Below are 17,884 nucleotides of genomic sequence, written 5' to 3' on the forward strand. Positions count from 1 at the left end.
GGTATTCACCCCTGTGTGAGACAGAAAGAATTTTAGCAAATTATTTAATGCTGACACAGTTTAGACCCCCGGACAAAATAAACAGATGAAATTAGGTTCTCACGCAATAAATTTCCTGTTCTTATGGTCTGTGATTTAAAATAGCTTTTCCACCAAATTTATGTATGGGCTAATTGTGAGAATAGTATTTGACCCAAAAGGTCAAGGCTCTAGGTCAAGGGGTGTTTGGGTAAGAAGTGCAGAAAAATGTATATATCTCTCAGACGTTGGGAGGGTATTCACCCCATGAGAGGGCAAGCATTTTAAAAAATTTCCAGAGCTTTTTATGGCTGCTTTTGAACTGCAGGGTGAAAATGTAGACTTAAAAAATGCAAAAGCAGGGCAGAGATATTCAATGCATGTTATTTTAAATATAAACAAAGATAGGATTTTCTGACATGTATAGAAACACACAGGTTACAGAATGCCCCATTGGTTTTTTTTGGTGGATATACTCTGACTGTGTCCAATATGTAGATAAAATAAAATTTTAAATAAAAACAAGCAACAGTAAGCAGTGTTTTAAATGATTTTAGTTCAGCAGCATGTCAGAGCAATTTTGTTTTATTTATTAACAGGCTTTTGGCTTTATATTCTATCCTCTTTGCAAAAGGACTGAGAGAGAGATCGTTATACACTTTAGCTCTGCTTTGTCAAAACAATTCTCATAGGGTACAAGTTTAGGAAAGTGATTCTGCTGTAAAACATACTATTTTGGCTTCCAAGTGTTCTAAAAGCAGGGGGGCAGAGGGCAATATGCATCAGCGGGAGGTTACAGAAAAGACATGTTGTTTCATAATATATTCTAAAGTGACAACGTTGTATTAGAAAACCATCAAACATAAATCTTATACACAATCTTTTAAAATTAGAATCTCTGCTTAAACCTGATAAGATAAATAAACAGAAAGAACTTTCTCACAGGGGGGAAAACAGGATCTCATTACATGATCAATCAGCAGTATATTTTCTACCCCCTTTCTGATCAGCTATATTAAGGAGGTTGAAGGCCCATCTTTATACACACAATCTAAGGCTACATCAGAACACAGCTGTGAAACTAAGCATCATGACTTCCCAGCTCAATGATTACCAAGGTGAGAAAATTATGGGAGGTTGTGCTGTGGGGGTTAGGGAAAAACAGCAGATAGGCATTTTTAATAATGTATACATTATTCTGGTTTCAGATTACCTTGATGATGGACTGTGCATAGAATCCCAGGTTTTAGAAGAAGCAGCTAGTATTTTAGGACTGCAACAATATCCCATTAATGACATAGGTAAATTAAAAAATTATGAGACAAAGAAGTTGTTGTAAAAGTTTTCTGAATTAATTTGATCTGGGTTTTTTTTTTTGGCAGAGGTTATTTCAGACGAGGAAGAGCAGGCACCACAGCAACCACCCCAAGCAGCCACTGTGTTTAAGGAGCCTGGTAAGAATATTAATTATTCAGCTCTATGTTATTTTAATGGTTGGTTTTTAGAAATGCCTTGTTCGCCAAACAGATCTCTCTCTCTCTCTGTGTGTGTGTGTGTGTGTGTGTGTGTGACACTATAGTTTTTTATAACATTGTAATGCAGGCTTGTAGAAGGGATTTTATCAACAGATTTTAGGGGTTTTTGAATAACATTTTGACACATCTTAATACTCTGCTTCACCCAAACCCCTTGGAATGATAAGCCATTCCTTCAAACATTCATTCCAATAAAAGCCTTTAAGCTTTATTTGCTTATTTAATATTTTTGAGCTTATACTTTTGACAATAGTTTTTTGAGGTAGTTTGCAGTCTAAAAAACAATCCCAATCCTAGCTGTTAAAAATGTGATAATTTAGACCCTAGACTGTTCTGTTTGCTTGTTCTTGCAGGGGTGGGGGGGGGGGGGATAAAGCAATTAGTCTAAACTTCAGCATTGCAACAAGATATGGGTGCAACAAAAACTACTATGTTTTATGCACTGGTTGGGAGTCAGTTTTCCTATGAGCCATTTCACTCTACATGAAGTGCACAGATTAAGAAGGGGGTGTTTGACAATTTTATAAGGCTGTAGTGTTTATCTGTGTGAACAACATTTTGGGGGGTGAATATTGTCTGACATTTAATCTATAACAGTGTTTACTGCTGCTCAGAGGTTAGACTAATAAAATTGTGATAAAATTATTTGTAGCTAACTCAACATGGTTGAAATAAATTTGTAGGTTGCATACACAGGCCTCTCTCTCTCTGTGTGTGTGTGTGTGACACTATAGTTTTTATAACATTGTAATGCAGGCTTGTAGAAGGGTTTTTATCAACAGATTTTAGGGGGTTTTGAATAACATTTTGACACATCTTAATACTCTGCTTCACCCAAACCCCATGGAATGATAAACCATTCCTCCAAACATTCACTTACATTCATTCCAATAAAAGCCTTTAAACTTTATTTGCTTATTTAATATTTTTGAGTTTATACTTTTGACAACAGTTTTTGAGGTAGTTTGCAGTCTAAACGCAATTCCAATCCTATCTGTTAAAAATGTGATAATTTAGACTGTTCTGTTTGCTTGTTCTTGCAGGGAGGTGGGGTGGGTGGGGGATAAAGCAATTAGTCTAAACTTCAGCATTGCAATAAGATATGAATGCAACAAAAAACTACTATGTTTTATGCAATGGTTGGGGTGAATATTGTCTGACATTTAATCTATAACAGTGTTTACTGCTGCTCAGAGGTTAGACTAATAAAATTGTGATAAAATTATTTGTAGCTAACTCAACATGGTTGAAATAAATTTGTAGGTTGCATACACAGGCCTCTCTCTCTGTGTGTGTGTGTGTGTGACACTATAGTTTTTATAACATTGTAATGCAGACCTGTAGAAGGGTTTTTATCAACAGATTTTAGGGGGTTTTGAATAACATTTTGACACATCTTAATACTCTGCTTCACCCAAACCCCATGGAATGATAAACCATTCCTCCAAACATTCACTTACATTCATTCCAATAAAAGCCTTTAAACTTTATTTGCTTATTTAATATTTTTGAGTTTATACTTTTGACAACAGTTTTTGAGGTAGTTTGCAGTCTAAAAGCAATCCCAATCCTATCTGTTAAAAATGTGATGTCTAATTTAGACCCTAGACTGTTCTGTTTGCTTGTTCTTGCAGGGAGGTGGGGTGGGTGGGGGATAAAGCAATTAGTCTAAACTTCAGCATTGCAATAAGATATGAATGCAACAAAAACTACTATGTTTTATGCACTGGTTGGGGTGATAGTGTGTATTTTAATACATTTGATAAGAAAGTCAGTTTTCCTATGAGCCATTTCACTCTACATGAAGTGCACAGATTAAGAAGGGGGTGTTTGACAATTTTATAAGGCTGTAGTGTTTATCTGTGTGAACAACATTTTGGGGGGTGAATATTGTCTGACATTTAATCTATAACAGTGTTTACTGCTGCTCAGAGGTTAGACTAATAAAATTGTGATAAAATTATTTGTAGCTAACTCAACATGGTTGAAATAAATTTGTAGGTTGCATACACAGGCCTCTCTCTCTCTCTCTCTCTTTCTCTCTCTCTCTCTCTCTGTGTGTGTGTGTGTGTGTGTGTGTGTGTGTGTGTGTGTGTGTGGGAGTCTACACTTATTGAGAGATTGTGCTCATCATATTGGTGCAGATTTAATATACCTCCTCACAGCTCTTTACTCGCTTACATATTCTGCCCTTGTTTGAGGTCTAATTATTCCACCCCTCCTAGCAGAAGGTGCTGAAGGAGTATTCAGAACCAGGCAAGCAGTTGATACTCTACAGACACTGTATTTATATTGATCTTCTGACCTCTGGCAATACAGTATCTTGGAGGAAGTACACTATTCATAGTGCAGAAAAGTATGAACTGTTTAACCAATACTGCCTGATTTAACTGAACCTCACCTGTGAATTTATACTCACCATTTTAAATTACAGAACTCAGTTCTTCACTGTATTTCTCAGTTTCCAAAATAGTAGGCAAGCACATTCTCCTCCTTATATGCAACTGGCACTGTTTAGTGTAGTGGTTAAGTTCAGGGACTCTTATTTAGCAGAACGGGGTTTGATTCCTCACTCCTCCACATACACCTGTTGATGTGACCTTGGGGTAAGCCACAACTTTTCCACTGTTTGGCAAAATATCTCTGCAACTGTTACCAAATGTATTATCAATTGGTTACAATCCTTGCAGGGGTTTTTTTTGTGGTGCCATATTTAACAAAAATAATTTTGTTTTAAGCAGCACAATCATCTTTTAACATATTCTGTACAGGTTTAACGTACTTTTGTCCGTTACAATTGCATAGTTTTATATGATCACAACATGTTTTTTCGGTCTACATTTATGTATGTTTATTTTCTAGAAGCGGTACCTGGAACATCAAAAGCAGCGATGCCGTTGCAGGGCGATGGTGCACCTCAAAAGAAACGTTCTGTGTCTACCAACAGCCAGAAGGGGCCTAAGCCTAAAAAGAGAAAAACTGACAGAGCAAGAACCAACGAAGGGAGCGTGATAAACGACGACTATCAACCCAAAAAGTGGATGGAATTCAGGGAAACTCTTACCAAACTCTCTCAACAATTGAAAGAGAAAGAGGATCTTGTTAAGAAAGCCAAGGAGGCTCACGATGTTGTTTTCAATAAGATATCCATGATGTTTGATAACTATGAGAGTGAAGTAATTAAAAATTATGCAAAGTATCCAGCCTGTGCCGATAGCGCTATACAGTATGGGGGGGCTCTGCCCAGTAAGGTCTCTGAAGGGGTAAGGGGCTCTCCAGACCCTGTGTCTGTTCAAGCCAACGAGGTGGAGGGAGAGGAGGATGGGGAAGCCTGCGCAGCAGGCACCAATGGGGTTGGGGAGGGGGCAGCAGAGAGTTGTGCAGCCTCCCCACAGCCACCCGAAGTCTATGTGGAACATGTGAGGGGGTGGCAGAGGCCCTATGAAAGATTTAGGTCTTTGGTAACCAGCGAGGAATTTCGCTTTGTAAATTTAGAACACGTGCGCTCCTTTGCACAGGCCTTGGAGGCGCTAACGAGGGGGATCCAGGATGTTCTGGATGAGATTAACGGTGGCATAGATGAGGGGGATTTTGTTCAAATGCGCCTAGAGGGGGGAGGTCTTCAGAACCCGTTATTTTCATTTAAGAAAAAGAAAGACCACCTCAACGCTAACGAGTTTCTGGAGTTTGTGGTAAATATGCTGCAAAGCAATAGAGAAATACTCAGCACCGACACGCTGCGCTTAATTGTGACTGTTTCAAAACCCCCAAGGGGCGGTGCTCAGCGTAAAATCAAGTCTATCCCTTACAATTCAATAATTGAAAAAAAACGCCGTTTTTTGGTAGATTTTTCAGATTACAACAACAACCTATGCTTCGCTGCTGGGCTCATGGGTGTGATGAAAAGAGCGGGGGATCCTTCTGACGCAATCCTGTTAGAGGCAGCTAGAAAATTACACAACGAATTAGGGTGGTCTGATCAGAAAAAGGTGGGTCTCTGTGACATATCAACGGTTGAGGAACATTTAAAAGTGAACATTCATGTCGTGTTGTGTTCTGATAAGGGATGGACTATATTTAAAGCTCAGCCCCCGAAATATCCAGAGACCCATTTTATGCTTTTACATAGTGATCATTTTTATGGCATTCTTCACATTAAGGGGTTTTTCGGGTCTAGGAATTATTGCGGGTATTGTCACACTCTATACAGCCATCGCCATAATTGTTCTCAATTTTGTAGAATGTGTTCCACCGCTGAATGTAAAACGATCCTAGGGATGCCTAAGAAATGTCCCAACTGCTGCATGTATTGTAGCAGCGACTATTGTTTTAAGAGGCATGGTGAGCTGGCGGCCCGAGATGAAACAGCGTGTCCCTCCAGGGCATGGTGTACAAAATGTGGTTCTTACAAGAACGTTACGCACCTGTTTGAAGAGTGTCGCGGGAGGGTCTGTAGACAATGCGGTGGGAAGCTGGAGGATGATGAAGAGTTCCACAGTCTGTGTTATTTAGAACCTCTGAAACAGCCCGACGTTTCGTCAAAATACATATTTTATGATTTTGAATGCACACAAGACAGCGTAGGCGGGGTGCACCGCCCCAATTATGTTTTTGCTAAAGCCTTGGGGGAAGATAAAAAATGGCGTGCCAGTGGTAAATCTTGGGAATTCAGGGGTGAAACGTGTGTGTATCAGTTTGTTAACACAATTACCGTACAAAAGCAGTTTAAGCATACTACCTTCATCGCCCATAACTCCAAGGCTTACGATTCTTACTTTATTGTTAAGCAGCTGATTGAGGAGAGGTTGGATCCCGAACTGGTAGCCGTAGGGGGAAAGTTAATGTGCGTGAACATAAAAAGACTCGACATAAAATTCATTGATTCCTTGAACCACCTCCCCATGGCCCTCTCTAAGCTGCCGAAAGCTCTAGGATTTTCCCAGAGTAAGGGCTATTTTCCTCATTTTTTCAACACCGAGGAAAATCAGACTTATGTGGGACTTTTACCAGAGCCCAAATACTACGGGGTAGACCAGATGATGCCCGAAGAAAGGGAGGCTTTCTTGAAATGGCACGAGGAGAACAAGTCTAGAACTTTTGATCTCCAAAAAGAATTAGCTTTTTATTGCCAGCAAGATGTGAACATTCTGGAACAGGCGTGTACGTTGTACCGAACCGAAATTATGAGCATGACAGCCCGAGACGGTCTCAGTATAGATCCTCTACAATATCTCACGTTGGCGGGGGTCTGTTTAGCCATGTACAGGTTTAATTTTCTGACGCCTCTCTCGGTGGCCATTCCACCCCCCGACCACTATCACAGGGAAACAAAGAGGTTTTCAACTTCTTCTATCAGGTGGCTCTGCTACTTGGAGCACTCTGAAAAAATCCAAATCCAACACGCGTTAAAGGGGCGGGAACGTAAGGTCGGGAAGTATTTCCTAGACGGGTTTGCGGTGTTGAACGGGAAGAAAACAGCTTTTGAGTTTAACGGTTGCTATTGGCACGGCTGTCCACAATGTTATGAACCTAACAAAATCAATAAATTAGCGGGGAAAACATTTGCCCACCTTTACGGTGCAACAAGGCGGAAGCATGATGACCTTAAAAGGATGGGGTTTCAAGTTGAGAGCATATGGGAGCATGAGTGGAACCGTCTTAAGAACACCGACGATTCCGTGAAAGCTTTTCTTAAAGATGCAGATTTTCCCGATCCTCTGATTCCTAGAGATGCGCTTTTTGGGGGGCGGACTAACGCCATTACCTTGTACTACAAAGCTGGAGAAGGAGAGCAAATACACTACTACGATTTCACCAGTCTGTACCCGTTTGTGAATGCGACAAAGGTGTACCCTCTAGGCCACCCCGTGATCGTTCAAAATAATTTTGCGCCTCTCACAGAATATTTTGGGTTGGCTAAGGTTAAAGTCTATCCCCCGAGGGGCCTTTTTTTCCCCGTGTTGCCGTCCCGGGTGGGTGGGAAGCTATTTTTTACACTATGCAGGACCTGCGCTGAAACGAAACAACAGGAAACATGTCTGCATTCCGATGAAGAGAGGGCTCTGACGGGGACGTGGGTCACCGTGGAGTTGCACGCCGCTATGGCCAAAGGCTACAGGGTTGTGAAAATCTTTGAAGTTTGGCATTTTGAGAGGAAAAGCAGGGAGCTCTTTGCAGAATACATTAAAAGACATCTCGGGCAGAAGCAGGAATCTTCAGGCTATCCCGATTGGTGTGTGACACAGGCTGATAAAGAGAAATACGTCGCTGATTTTTACAAAAAGGAAGGCGTCCTTCTCCGCCCCGAGCATATCGGCCACAACCCCGCAAAGCGCCAGATTGCTAAGCTTTTCCTCAATTCTCTGTGGGGTAAATTTGCTCAGAGAACAAACTTGCCAAACACTGAAATTGTGAGAGATCCAAACCGCTTTTTTGAGTTAGTATTTTCAGAGAATTACGAGCCCACAGCTTGCAGTTTCATCAGCGAGGATGTAGCGTTGGTGTCTTGGAAGCACGCTGGGGAGCGTTTGACAGAGGCCGGATACACAAACGTGTTCATAGCGGCTTTCACCACAGCTTATGCGCGATTGGAACTCCACGCTCTCATAGAAAGTTTAGGAGAGAGGTGTTTGTACATGGATACCGATTCCGTGATCTTTGTGAGCCGGCCCTGTGACTCTAATCCCCCCTTAGGATGTTATCTAGGTCAGCTGACGAGCGAGGTTCCCTCTGGGCAGTATATAACGGAGTTTGTTTCCGCTGGTCCTAAGACTTACGGGTACAAGCTGTCAGGAGGGGAAGCGTGTCTGAAAGTTAAGGGTGTTACTCTGAATGCCTCTAATAGTGAAAAGATCCATTTTGACAGTTTGAAGGATTTGGTTTTCACGCACGTTTCTGGCTCTGAGCCTGGTGAGATCACGGTGAGTCACCCAGGCATAACCAGAGACAAAAAGAACTTTGTTATTAAAACAAAACTTCTTAAAAAAACTCTGAAGGTTGTTTATGACAAACGCGTGCTCAGGGAGGGGTTTAAGAGTCTGCCCTACGGTTATTAAAATGGATACGAGGTGGCGTCACCCTTTCTCGGCCATCTTGGCAGGACCCAGCAATTGCGGGAAAAGCTATTTTATAAAAAATTTACTTGTGAACGCAAAGTCTACGCTTTCTGTCATGCCTGAAAATATTGTGTGGTTTTACGCATGCTGGCAGCCGTTGTATGAAGAATTGCTCCGACGCTATCCTTTTATAAAGTTTGTAGAGGGTTTGCCCTCCAATCTGAATGATAATGAATTGCTACCTGTTAATAAAATAAACCTCGTCGTTGTGGATGATCTGATGGCGTGTGCTTCCGACAGCGGCGAAATCGAAAACGCTTTCACCAAATACGTTCATCACAGAAATCTGAGTATTATTTACATCGTGCAGAATCTATTCTGCCAGGGGAAGAGCAGCAGAACCATCAATCTGAACACCAAGTACATGGTGTTATTTAAAAACCCTAGAGATAAATTACAGATAGCGACTTTAGCCAGACAGATGTATCCAGGGAAAGCTGCCTTTTTTATGGAGGCTTATGAAGATGCCACGGGGAAGCCCTTCGGCTACCTGATGGTGGATTTAAACGCGACAACGCCGGAATCTTACAGACTTCGTACAGGGATGTTTCCCCCAGACCTCCCGGTCTGCTATGTTATTAAAAAAACAGGAGGGGGGAATAAAAGGCGCTGACGCTCAACTCCGCGGGGCTTTTAAGGAGCGTCAGCCTGGCACGGAGGAAGCATGTCAGCCTGCTTAAAAAGAAACGGGAGTCTCCTGAGACTCATCTCCAAATCACCCCCTCATCTGAGGAATGCTATTCTGTGCGCCGCTCCAAACGATTTAATAAAGGCGATCGGGGAGATAGCTTTAAATACGCTAAAAGGCGTCATCCCCCTGTCACAGCGGCAGAAGACTGTCCTGCGAAAAAAACGGTCCCTGATTAAAACCCTGAGCAGCTCTAAGACTCCCCTTACAAAGAAGAAGAAACTGGTGAGACAACAGGGGGGTTTTATAGGATCCTTGCTGGGTTTTGTTCTGCCCTTGCTCACCAGCTTTTTAACACCCTCCTGATGGATCATGCGGAGAAGATGTACCTGGTCCCTAGCCAGCAGCTAGATCGTCTAACTATTCAGCGGCCCCCTGAGAGCGAACCCATCAGGCACGCGGTTGTGCACTCTCTAGACAATGAGATGAAAACGGTTCTAGAGAGGGGGGATTTGTCCGAATACCAGAAGGCCAAGGCCTACGCTTCTCTCCTTCAGAAATATCTCACCCACATCAGAATGGGCGAGGAAGAGAAAACTAAGCTGGATCTGTATTTCCCGCAACCTGTGTTAACATCCGACGCCGATAAAAAAAATGCGACGGTTTTTGAAGAGGTGATAGAGAATCTACCGCATCGAAACAGGAACAACGCCCTTGTGCTGCTGAAGAAAATGGATCAAAACAAAGAAATTGCCTCTTGGGATGAAAGGGGAACTTTTCTCTACAGAGGGACCCCTGTTGCTGGAAGCCATATGCTTGACTTGGTCAAGGCTATTACTCAGACTCGTCCGCCCTCTTCCGCCCCATCGCCTAAAGGCCTGGACGTGTTTATGAGGGCTCTGGCCGAACTCAACGTCCCCTCTTCAGTGGCGGGCACCCCGGCGGCTAGAAAAATGCTGGAAGACCTGAAAAGCCCTCAGCCTCCGGCTTTAAAGCGCACGCCTGTAATTTCTTCTAAAAAACAAAAAATTTCACCCCTCCTTATTTCTTCTAAAAGACAAAAAAGGCATCCTGCGTGGTTGACTATGGAAGAATAAATTTTGTAAATGCAAACCTTTCGCCTCTGAGTATTTTATGGACAAAAGACACACACACGCTTACTCCATTTTAATATTCCAACATATTTTTATTAGGGGGGACCACAAGAAACACATGTTTGGGTAGGGGTGTACATGTTTTGTAAAGCCCGTGAATTCTTCAGGGTGCTTTTTGCAAAACTCGCGACCATCCTGTCATTCAGTTCGGGGGTGGGAGAATACATCTTCACAATCTCGTTAAATGGGGCGCCCTTGCAGCGGTGGTGAAGAAAAAACAGGCAGTGTTGTCCGCATGTGTTAGACGTTGAACCTTGGAGACGGTTCCTCTGGAAGCGCACCTCGTTAGAATTCTTGTTTAAAAAGTCCATTATGGTGCGGGGAAAGAGGGGGCTAGAGGGTGGGTTGCCGAATGAGTCAAAAAACTCGGAGGTCCCGGGGTCGCTGAGATAAATCGCCAGCCAGTGTTCTCCAGGGAGGTCGTGGGGATGCGTGTTCACCACTAAAGAGACGGGCCTCCGGGACAGCCTTTCAACAGGCAGCTGATCGCTGGGGAAGACGTTCAAGAAGCTTTTTCGGGTGTGGGGATTGTTTAGTAAGACGCGTGTTAGCTGGACGGTATCCATGTTACATATAGTCAAAGAGCACGTTGCGGTTTTGGTTGATCTCGATGACGTTGTCAAACACCCCGTACACGATCAAATTCACAGTTTGGGGGAGCGCGTCCGCAAAGCGTATTTCGGCTCTCAGGTTTCCCGTTTTGATCAGGGAGTAATGGTCCGCACATTCCTGATCGGGGGAGAGGTCAAAGGCGAACAGAGTGTACCCGTTCCGATACTCGTCACGATCTATCAAGAGCGGCCTATCCTGAAGATGCTTCCCAGCCGTTTGCACTAAACTCATGTATTCTCTCACGTTGTTCCCGGCAGCAAAGTCGGGCTGGAAGGGTTTTGGGGGGATCTGCTCACCATCCACATATAGGGCCGCAAAGTTGATGTTGTAATCTTTAAAGTGGAAAGGGTTTTTGGCGAAGCTGCCGCTGAAAGCGTCATTGTCCACCAGAGCCATGACCACCATTTTGGGGAGCTGCCCCAAAAACAAGTTGTCTTGGTTGCTTACACGGGCTCCTGCAGAGATACTGAACACTTTCATGCTGACACGGTCCACAGGGTATTTTGCTGTGGAGGTCATCAGCGCTTCAGCATGGGCCAGTCGGACAACCGGGGAGACCCTCACTTTTTTCACAAAGAGAGAGGCCGAATCCAACTGTAGCTTAAAACGTGCAGCGTCTCCCGCGCCGCTCATCAAGCAGAAGGCGTCCCTGCTGCGGGTTAGTTTGATTTTCACATCCACCCCATTTAGTAGCAGTTTTTCTTGAAAAAATAGGTCCGCGTGGAGATGACCTAAAAGGTCTATCACCCTGCTCTCGGCCGTTAGTTCTGCTCTCTTGGCAAATCCCTTGTTGACGGGGTTTGCCAGGATGGTGGACTCGTGGTGGCCAGCCGTATCCTTATAAAAACCACCCGCTGAAAATTGTGTGGCTAGGGTTTCCCCGCTGTAATTGAGCAGAGTTTCAATCATCGCCCTATAGGGGTAGCAATTATTGCTCTGGCTGATCAGCCGATCTCCGACCGTCACATCCAACTGACTGAATATGGATGCTATAGGGTAGTTCACCAGCGCCACTCTAGCGTCAGCAGGGAGGTCCGTGCCGTCTTCTCGAGTAATTTTGCATTTCGCGTAGAGAAGTGTATTGTTTAAATCGATGTAATCTTCCCCGTTGCCGGCTATGTAGAACTCTAGAGGTGCGGACCCCGTAAGGGCTGATAGGGGTGGGACTTCGATATACAGACTTTTCTCGATGCATGTTTGTGTCGGGGCTATCTGGAACAGATCGAGCTCCGACTTCACACACTCTTCCGAGCCGCAGTGTATGAACGCCATGGTCGTTTATAAAGCGTCTTCGAGTCCCCCGTGAGAAGTCCTCTTCTTCTTCTTCCTCTTTCCTCCCCTCTTCCTCGAGGCTTTCTGCTTCTTGGGGCCCCCGCGGCTTCTTTTAACGGGTCTCGGGGGGCCGCCGCGTGTAGTAGACCGTTTTCTTTTAAGGCCGCCCCTTCTTTTAAGATACAGAAAGCCCGATCCCTCCTGGGGGTCGAGTTTATTCATAACTCGACGTGTCACGTGGCTCACGACATCTTGAGCAATATTGTGAGCCGCTGTTTTCAAGTGCGGCTTGACGATAGCCGCCCCTTGTTTAAAAAGCGGCACGGCCATTCGGAAAAGCCTCCGAAAAATCCCTCCAATTCCTGACCCATACATAACGGGCGCACCGTGAAATCCAGGGAGAGCGTAACCGGCCTGTGAACGGTAATAGCCCCTAAACATCGCGGGGTCCCCATAATCTTTCACAATCACCATTTTTTCCGCGGTCGTAAGTGCAACCTTACGATGACCTTGCCGTAGCGGAATGACACGTGTTGATTCTGATCCGTCTTTATTTCTACGCGGATCGTTTCGATGTGTTGTTTGTTGACGGGGACGTAGTGGGGCTCATCATAGATGACTGTGACAAAATCGTGAGTTTTCCCTCTTATCGGAACACAACGTAGAAGGGGCGCTGCCGTGTCCCCTACCAGCTGGTGTTCTATGATATCCGTATATAGGTACAGAGAATTAAACCCCTTGGTAATATCTGTTGCGTGTTGAATGTTTTTGAACGGGACGTTAGCGGGAGTCCCCAGGAGCAGCGCTAATTCTTCACCCACGATGAAGTGCGTAATGCTCGAACCGATAAATCTAGTTTTCCCCGTTGTTTGGTCATAAAGGAAACGCACATCGGGGGGAGTGTCGGCGTGTTTCCGTACCGCCGTCTGCATGGCGTCTAATATATGGCGGACGTCTTCGTAATACCCCTGCTTCACCTGGAATTCGTTTCTAGCAGTCTCGGTACAGATTTGGAACATCTGCGGCTTACTGATTGTGTACCATGTGCGGGGATACTGAATTTCCGCCAACCCCACTTCCCACTCCCCCCTCAAATCCAGAGGCTTAAACAAGCGCACCGTGAAAGCCGAACTGGTGTTTTCAGGAAATAGGTTCTTAGAAGCGTTGCTGGGCAGCGTGATGTAAAAACCGTCATCTTCCATCCTGTTCAACGATGTCTTCAGCCGGGACCCAGCTGTTAAATTTTGGTGGCCACCCCCTCCACTTCACTAAGATCTGCTTCTGTTTCTTGTTTGTCCGGGTTTTTATAATTTTCTCTATCTTGTATGTTCTGTCTTTCCAACGCGCCACTTTCTGCAACTCCTCCGTGTAAAACCCCCCGAGGATCGGTTCACCGTCAAAATCTACCAGGTGGTACACGGGCCTCTCGCCCCTCCCCCCCACCTCTTCTATAATAAAAATTTCATCTGTGAAATTCTGTTCATAACCCTTCTCGAATGTCCCCTTTGTTCTAGAGACCCTCACGCGGTCCCCTTTTCTAAACAGGACTCGTGTTTCTTTTTTGGGAGACCCTAGGACCGCACCATACACGCGCCTCCACACCGTAAGCGCGTTAGAGGGTTTGACATCTACAGGCCGCGTCTGAATAGTTCTGTGGTGACTATGATTATAACTTTTGACTAGATCTTGTAACACATCCGTATACTTAAAAGTGTTATTGTGTGTAAAATATCTCCACATCCTGGTCTTTAAAGTTCTATTAAACCTCTCCACTACTGCCGCCTTCACATCGTTGTTGGTGACAAAATGGCGAACTCCGTGTTGCTTTAACAGAGCACTCACTTTTTTATTGAGAAACTCCTTGCCCCTGTCAGTTTGCAGTTTCTGAGGGACCCTCCCTGATCCTCTGAAAATGCTTTTAAAAGCGGTTGCAACCTCGGTACCACCCTTGTCTTTCAGAGGCACCACCCACGCGTATTTAGACAGGATGTCTATTACTGTCAGAATATATTTATAGCCCCCGTTGTAATTCAAATATTGCTGCATATCTACCAAATCCGCCTGCCACTGCTCGTCGACATTCCCCACGATTACCTTGTTCCTTTTGAAGCGCACCCTGATCGGTTTATGCAAGCTGTATGCGTCCTGATCATCCAACCACTCTTTCACCTCATTTCTGCTCAGCTTATACCCCTTCTTAGAGGCTGCCTGAAATAACGGCTCGATACCCCCAAAACTTCCAACCTCCCGCGGATTATAATAAATCCCTTTTAACACATCCCCGTGACGCGTCATGACAGTTTGTTCACTTTTGCCACAATGAAAGGTTTTTTTATTAGGCTGCATATATATACAGAAAAAAAAAAATGCGATCTTCACTCTGACTCGTTCTGATTCTCATCTTTTTCTCTGAGTTGATTCTGCTTCTCAGCACGCTCCATCACTTTCCTTTGCAGAAATTTACACAGGTCTGCCCCCTTTACTTCAAACACCGTAAACTTTGGAACATCTACAGACGCGCCTTGGGCACCGTATCCCTCCTTTTGAAACAGGGCGACCAGTCCGCAGCGGTAGCAACAGCCTGGGTTTATCTCCTCGCTAACGCATCTGGCCAGTAGTGCGAAATCAACGGGTCTGTCCCACACCTGTGTTCAAAGAAGAAAACACATTTTTTAGTTCAAATAGCGCTTTGTTACATTCACACAGCTGGTGCAGTTTTATTACACTTACATCAGGGAATAAAGCCTCAATGCAGGGGCGGGCGTCTTCTTCTTCTTCCCCCTCCTTGTCCGGATCAGCATCCGTTGGCTGTTCAGGTGTTTGCGCTTCATCAACCGGGGGTTCCCTCGCCTTTTCCGCGGCTTCATGCTCCGTGTCTGCTCCGGAATCTCCAGAGGTATCCGTCATGTCCGGTCCGGAATCACAGGCGGTACCGTGCTCGGCATCTGCTAGGGAATCTTCCTTACGATCCTTCTTTACAGATTGCATGTTATATATGGTCATGCATTCCCAGCAGCAACTTGGTTCCGGCTTCACAGGGACGACATCCGCCACCTCCGAATATGCTCGAGTTTTCCCTACCTTGTCAGGGAAAAAGTGGCTAAGTCTTTCTATTTCCCTTCTAGACATCAGCATCCCCCACCCCTTAAATAAAAAAGACTTACACCCGGATATAAATCTCGCACGCAGGGAGGTTGTGGGCGTTCCATTTTCTTTCTCACCCAGCTGCGTTCTTGATACCACGCTATTTCTCCACAATAATCACAACATGAAGGATTCACTTTCTCATGCGCAACTTCCACAATTTGTATAAACTGTTCCCACCTCACATCGTCATAGTCGTTCTGCAAGAGAAAAAACAACGATGTTTATCCTGTCCCCCGCACTGTTGTGATCTTTCCAACGTTCCCGCCGCTACTTACCATCTCTAGGTAATATTCGACACACACTATACTTTCTTCTTCATCATCATCTTCTTCTTCCTTCGCCTCCTCTTCCTCATCCTGTCCCATCTTCTTGTGTGTCATGTTTTTCACACAACTACTCTCTTGACAATATGTTATCGCTGTACAGAATTTACAACAGCTTGTTCCCACTCTACTATGCGCCAATTCCATAATTTGAGCAATCAGTCTCCAATACAATCCTTCATCCTCCATCTGCAAGAGAAAAAACACAATTCTAAATATTTCCAGCCCCACCCTCGCTATCAACAGCATCCCCGTTCTCTTTGTGCTACTTACATCCTCTACCCAATTCTGAACACACCGCGCCCATTCCTCTTCTTCCTCATCCTCGGCTTCATCTTTTCCCTCATCATGTCCAGGCTCCTCACCATAGCTTTTGGGTGAAAGATGCATCATCTCCTCATAAACAGGTTCTTCACCAGAGTTCATATTCTCAGGAACAGCCTGTTCCAAAGCAGGAACCCCGTCGGCCTCCACAGCATTCATTTCTTCATAAAATGATGGTTCAACAGAGTCGGGAAACCAAAAGCAACAAACACAGGCCATGGAGCGGGGGGCTGAGAGTCTCCCCTGTTTTAAAGAGTTCCGTGAGAAAGCACCACCTGCACTCATTGGTGTATTTAAATGTCGCATGGGACACGCCCTGTGACAACTGGTGGTTGCCTGCAACATTTCAAATATAGTGTACAACGACATTTCTTTGCATTGAAGTGTGAGGGGAAGCAAATAGACACATCTAAAATGCTGTTAGGTGTTTTACATTGTGCATGCCTGCACACTGGGGAGAAATAAGCCTTTTTTCTCAGAAGGGGAGTGGGGGGGGGGGGTGTGGAGGGATGCAAAGGAAATCTTAAGCATAAAAAGAAGTTTTTGCTATGCTCTTCTCCTGCACATCTAAAATTTCTTTGTTAGCTGATTCATATTGTCCATCCCTGCCAAACTAGTCCTTTGGGCAACCTTGCTGTGGGTGCTGGCAAAGAACAAAAGAGTGCTTTTTTAATCCACTGAGAACCGGCACTGAAGATGCTAGAAAAAATGTTAGGATTTAATGTGTAAAAAATGCAGGATTGTTACAATTAATGTATTAGAGTGGGCAGCAAAAAAAGTTTTTCTTCAGCTCATCCTCCTCCCTCAAAAGTACAATCCCGCTACATCAGGCATTCATTTGTGGGTGTGGGGGCAGGGGACCTGTCACTTTTTTATTTCTGTTTAATGAGGAAATTGTGGGGGAGGGGCAGCTGTCACTTTTTGATTTCTGTTTGATGATGCGATGTACGTACTGTATTCTTCTCTCATGCTACTCTCTTCATTGGCTACTTGTACTTGCCATTCCTTTTATCTGAGTGTTCCACTTTCTGCTCTTTGGGTCTGGGCCCTGTGTGGTCTGAGCATATCAAGAATCACCTCCTGCTCCTAGGATTCTATGGGGCTTTTCTGTCCTTATGAAGTCACTATTCCTAGAATAAAATACTCCTATTGCGTATTCATTAGACAGGCAATATAGGTTCAATTTGTTGTAACAAGCAGAACATTTATAAAGGAAAGGGACAGGATAGCTCTGGAATAGAGTGAGATTAGAGAGAAGTAGAAGGTGCCCAAATAATATACAAAAGTATATGATCACCCCATACACATTTTCTGACCTAACGCCTGATGATTTCTAATAACATTTCTTATGAACATATCCAAAACACAAGAACAGATCAACCACCTAGAGATGCCAAATGGTCTGTCTGTCTGTCTGTCTATCTATCTATCTCGTGAATTTATAATCCGCCTATCCCAAGATGGGCTCAGGGCAGATTACAACACAATAAAAACAGTTAAAATCATACAATAAAAGAGTTAAAAATTAAAACAGTTAAAACCATTAAATAGAATGAAATGTGACATAATTTTAGGGGCCTTATCCTTCATCCTAAGGCTGAGGAAAGTGGATTCAGCACATAACTTAATAGTCAAGGCCCAGATTTGTTATGAGGCTGCAGAAGCTGTTGAAATGCACTCCCAAGATGAGCTAAAAAGCAACACGCACTGATGAAGCAGTGAAAAGCATGTCCCCTAGTAACCTCACAGAGGATGT

At 44.2% G+C, this 17,884-nt stretch overlaps 2 protein-coding genes across 2 annotated transcripts; both read right to left on the minus strand.

Moving 5' to 3' along the window:
- Positions 1-11,017: 11,017 nt before the first annotated feature.
- LOC132574906 (uncharacterized protein F54H12.2-like) lies at positions 11,018-12,334 on the minus strand. Its single transcript, XM_060243199.1, has one exon. The coding sequence runs from the start codon at positions 12,332-12,334 to the stop codon at positions 11,018-11,020; it is 1,317 nt and encodes a 438-aa protein (XP_060099182.1).
- A 2,375-nt stretch (positions 12,335-14,709) lies between these two features.
- On the minus strand, positions 14,710-16,287 carry LOC132574985 (uncharacterized). The gene is made up of 5 exons (XM_060243328.1): positions 16,078-16,287; positions 15,757-15,993; positions 15,499-15,678; positions 15,065-15,415; positions 14,710-14,979 (listed from the first exon to the last, which is right to left on the minus strand). Exons 1-5 carry the CDS (start codon positions 16,285-16,287, stop codon positions 14,710-14,712), a joined length of 1,248 nt encoding a protein of 415 aa, XP_060099311.1.
- Positions 16,288-17,884: the final 1,597 nt, after the last annotated feature.

Source organism: Heteronotia binoei, chromosome 1 (assembly GCF_032191835.1).
Source record: "Heteronotia binoei isolate CCM8104 ecotype False Entrance Well chromosome 1, APGP_CSIRO_Hbin_v1, whole genome shotgun sequence".
NCBI lineage: Eukaryota > Metazoa > Chordata > Lepidosauria > Squamata > Gekkonidae > Heteronotia > Heteronotia binoei.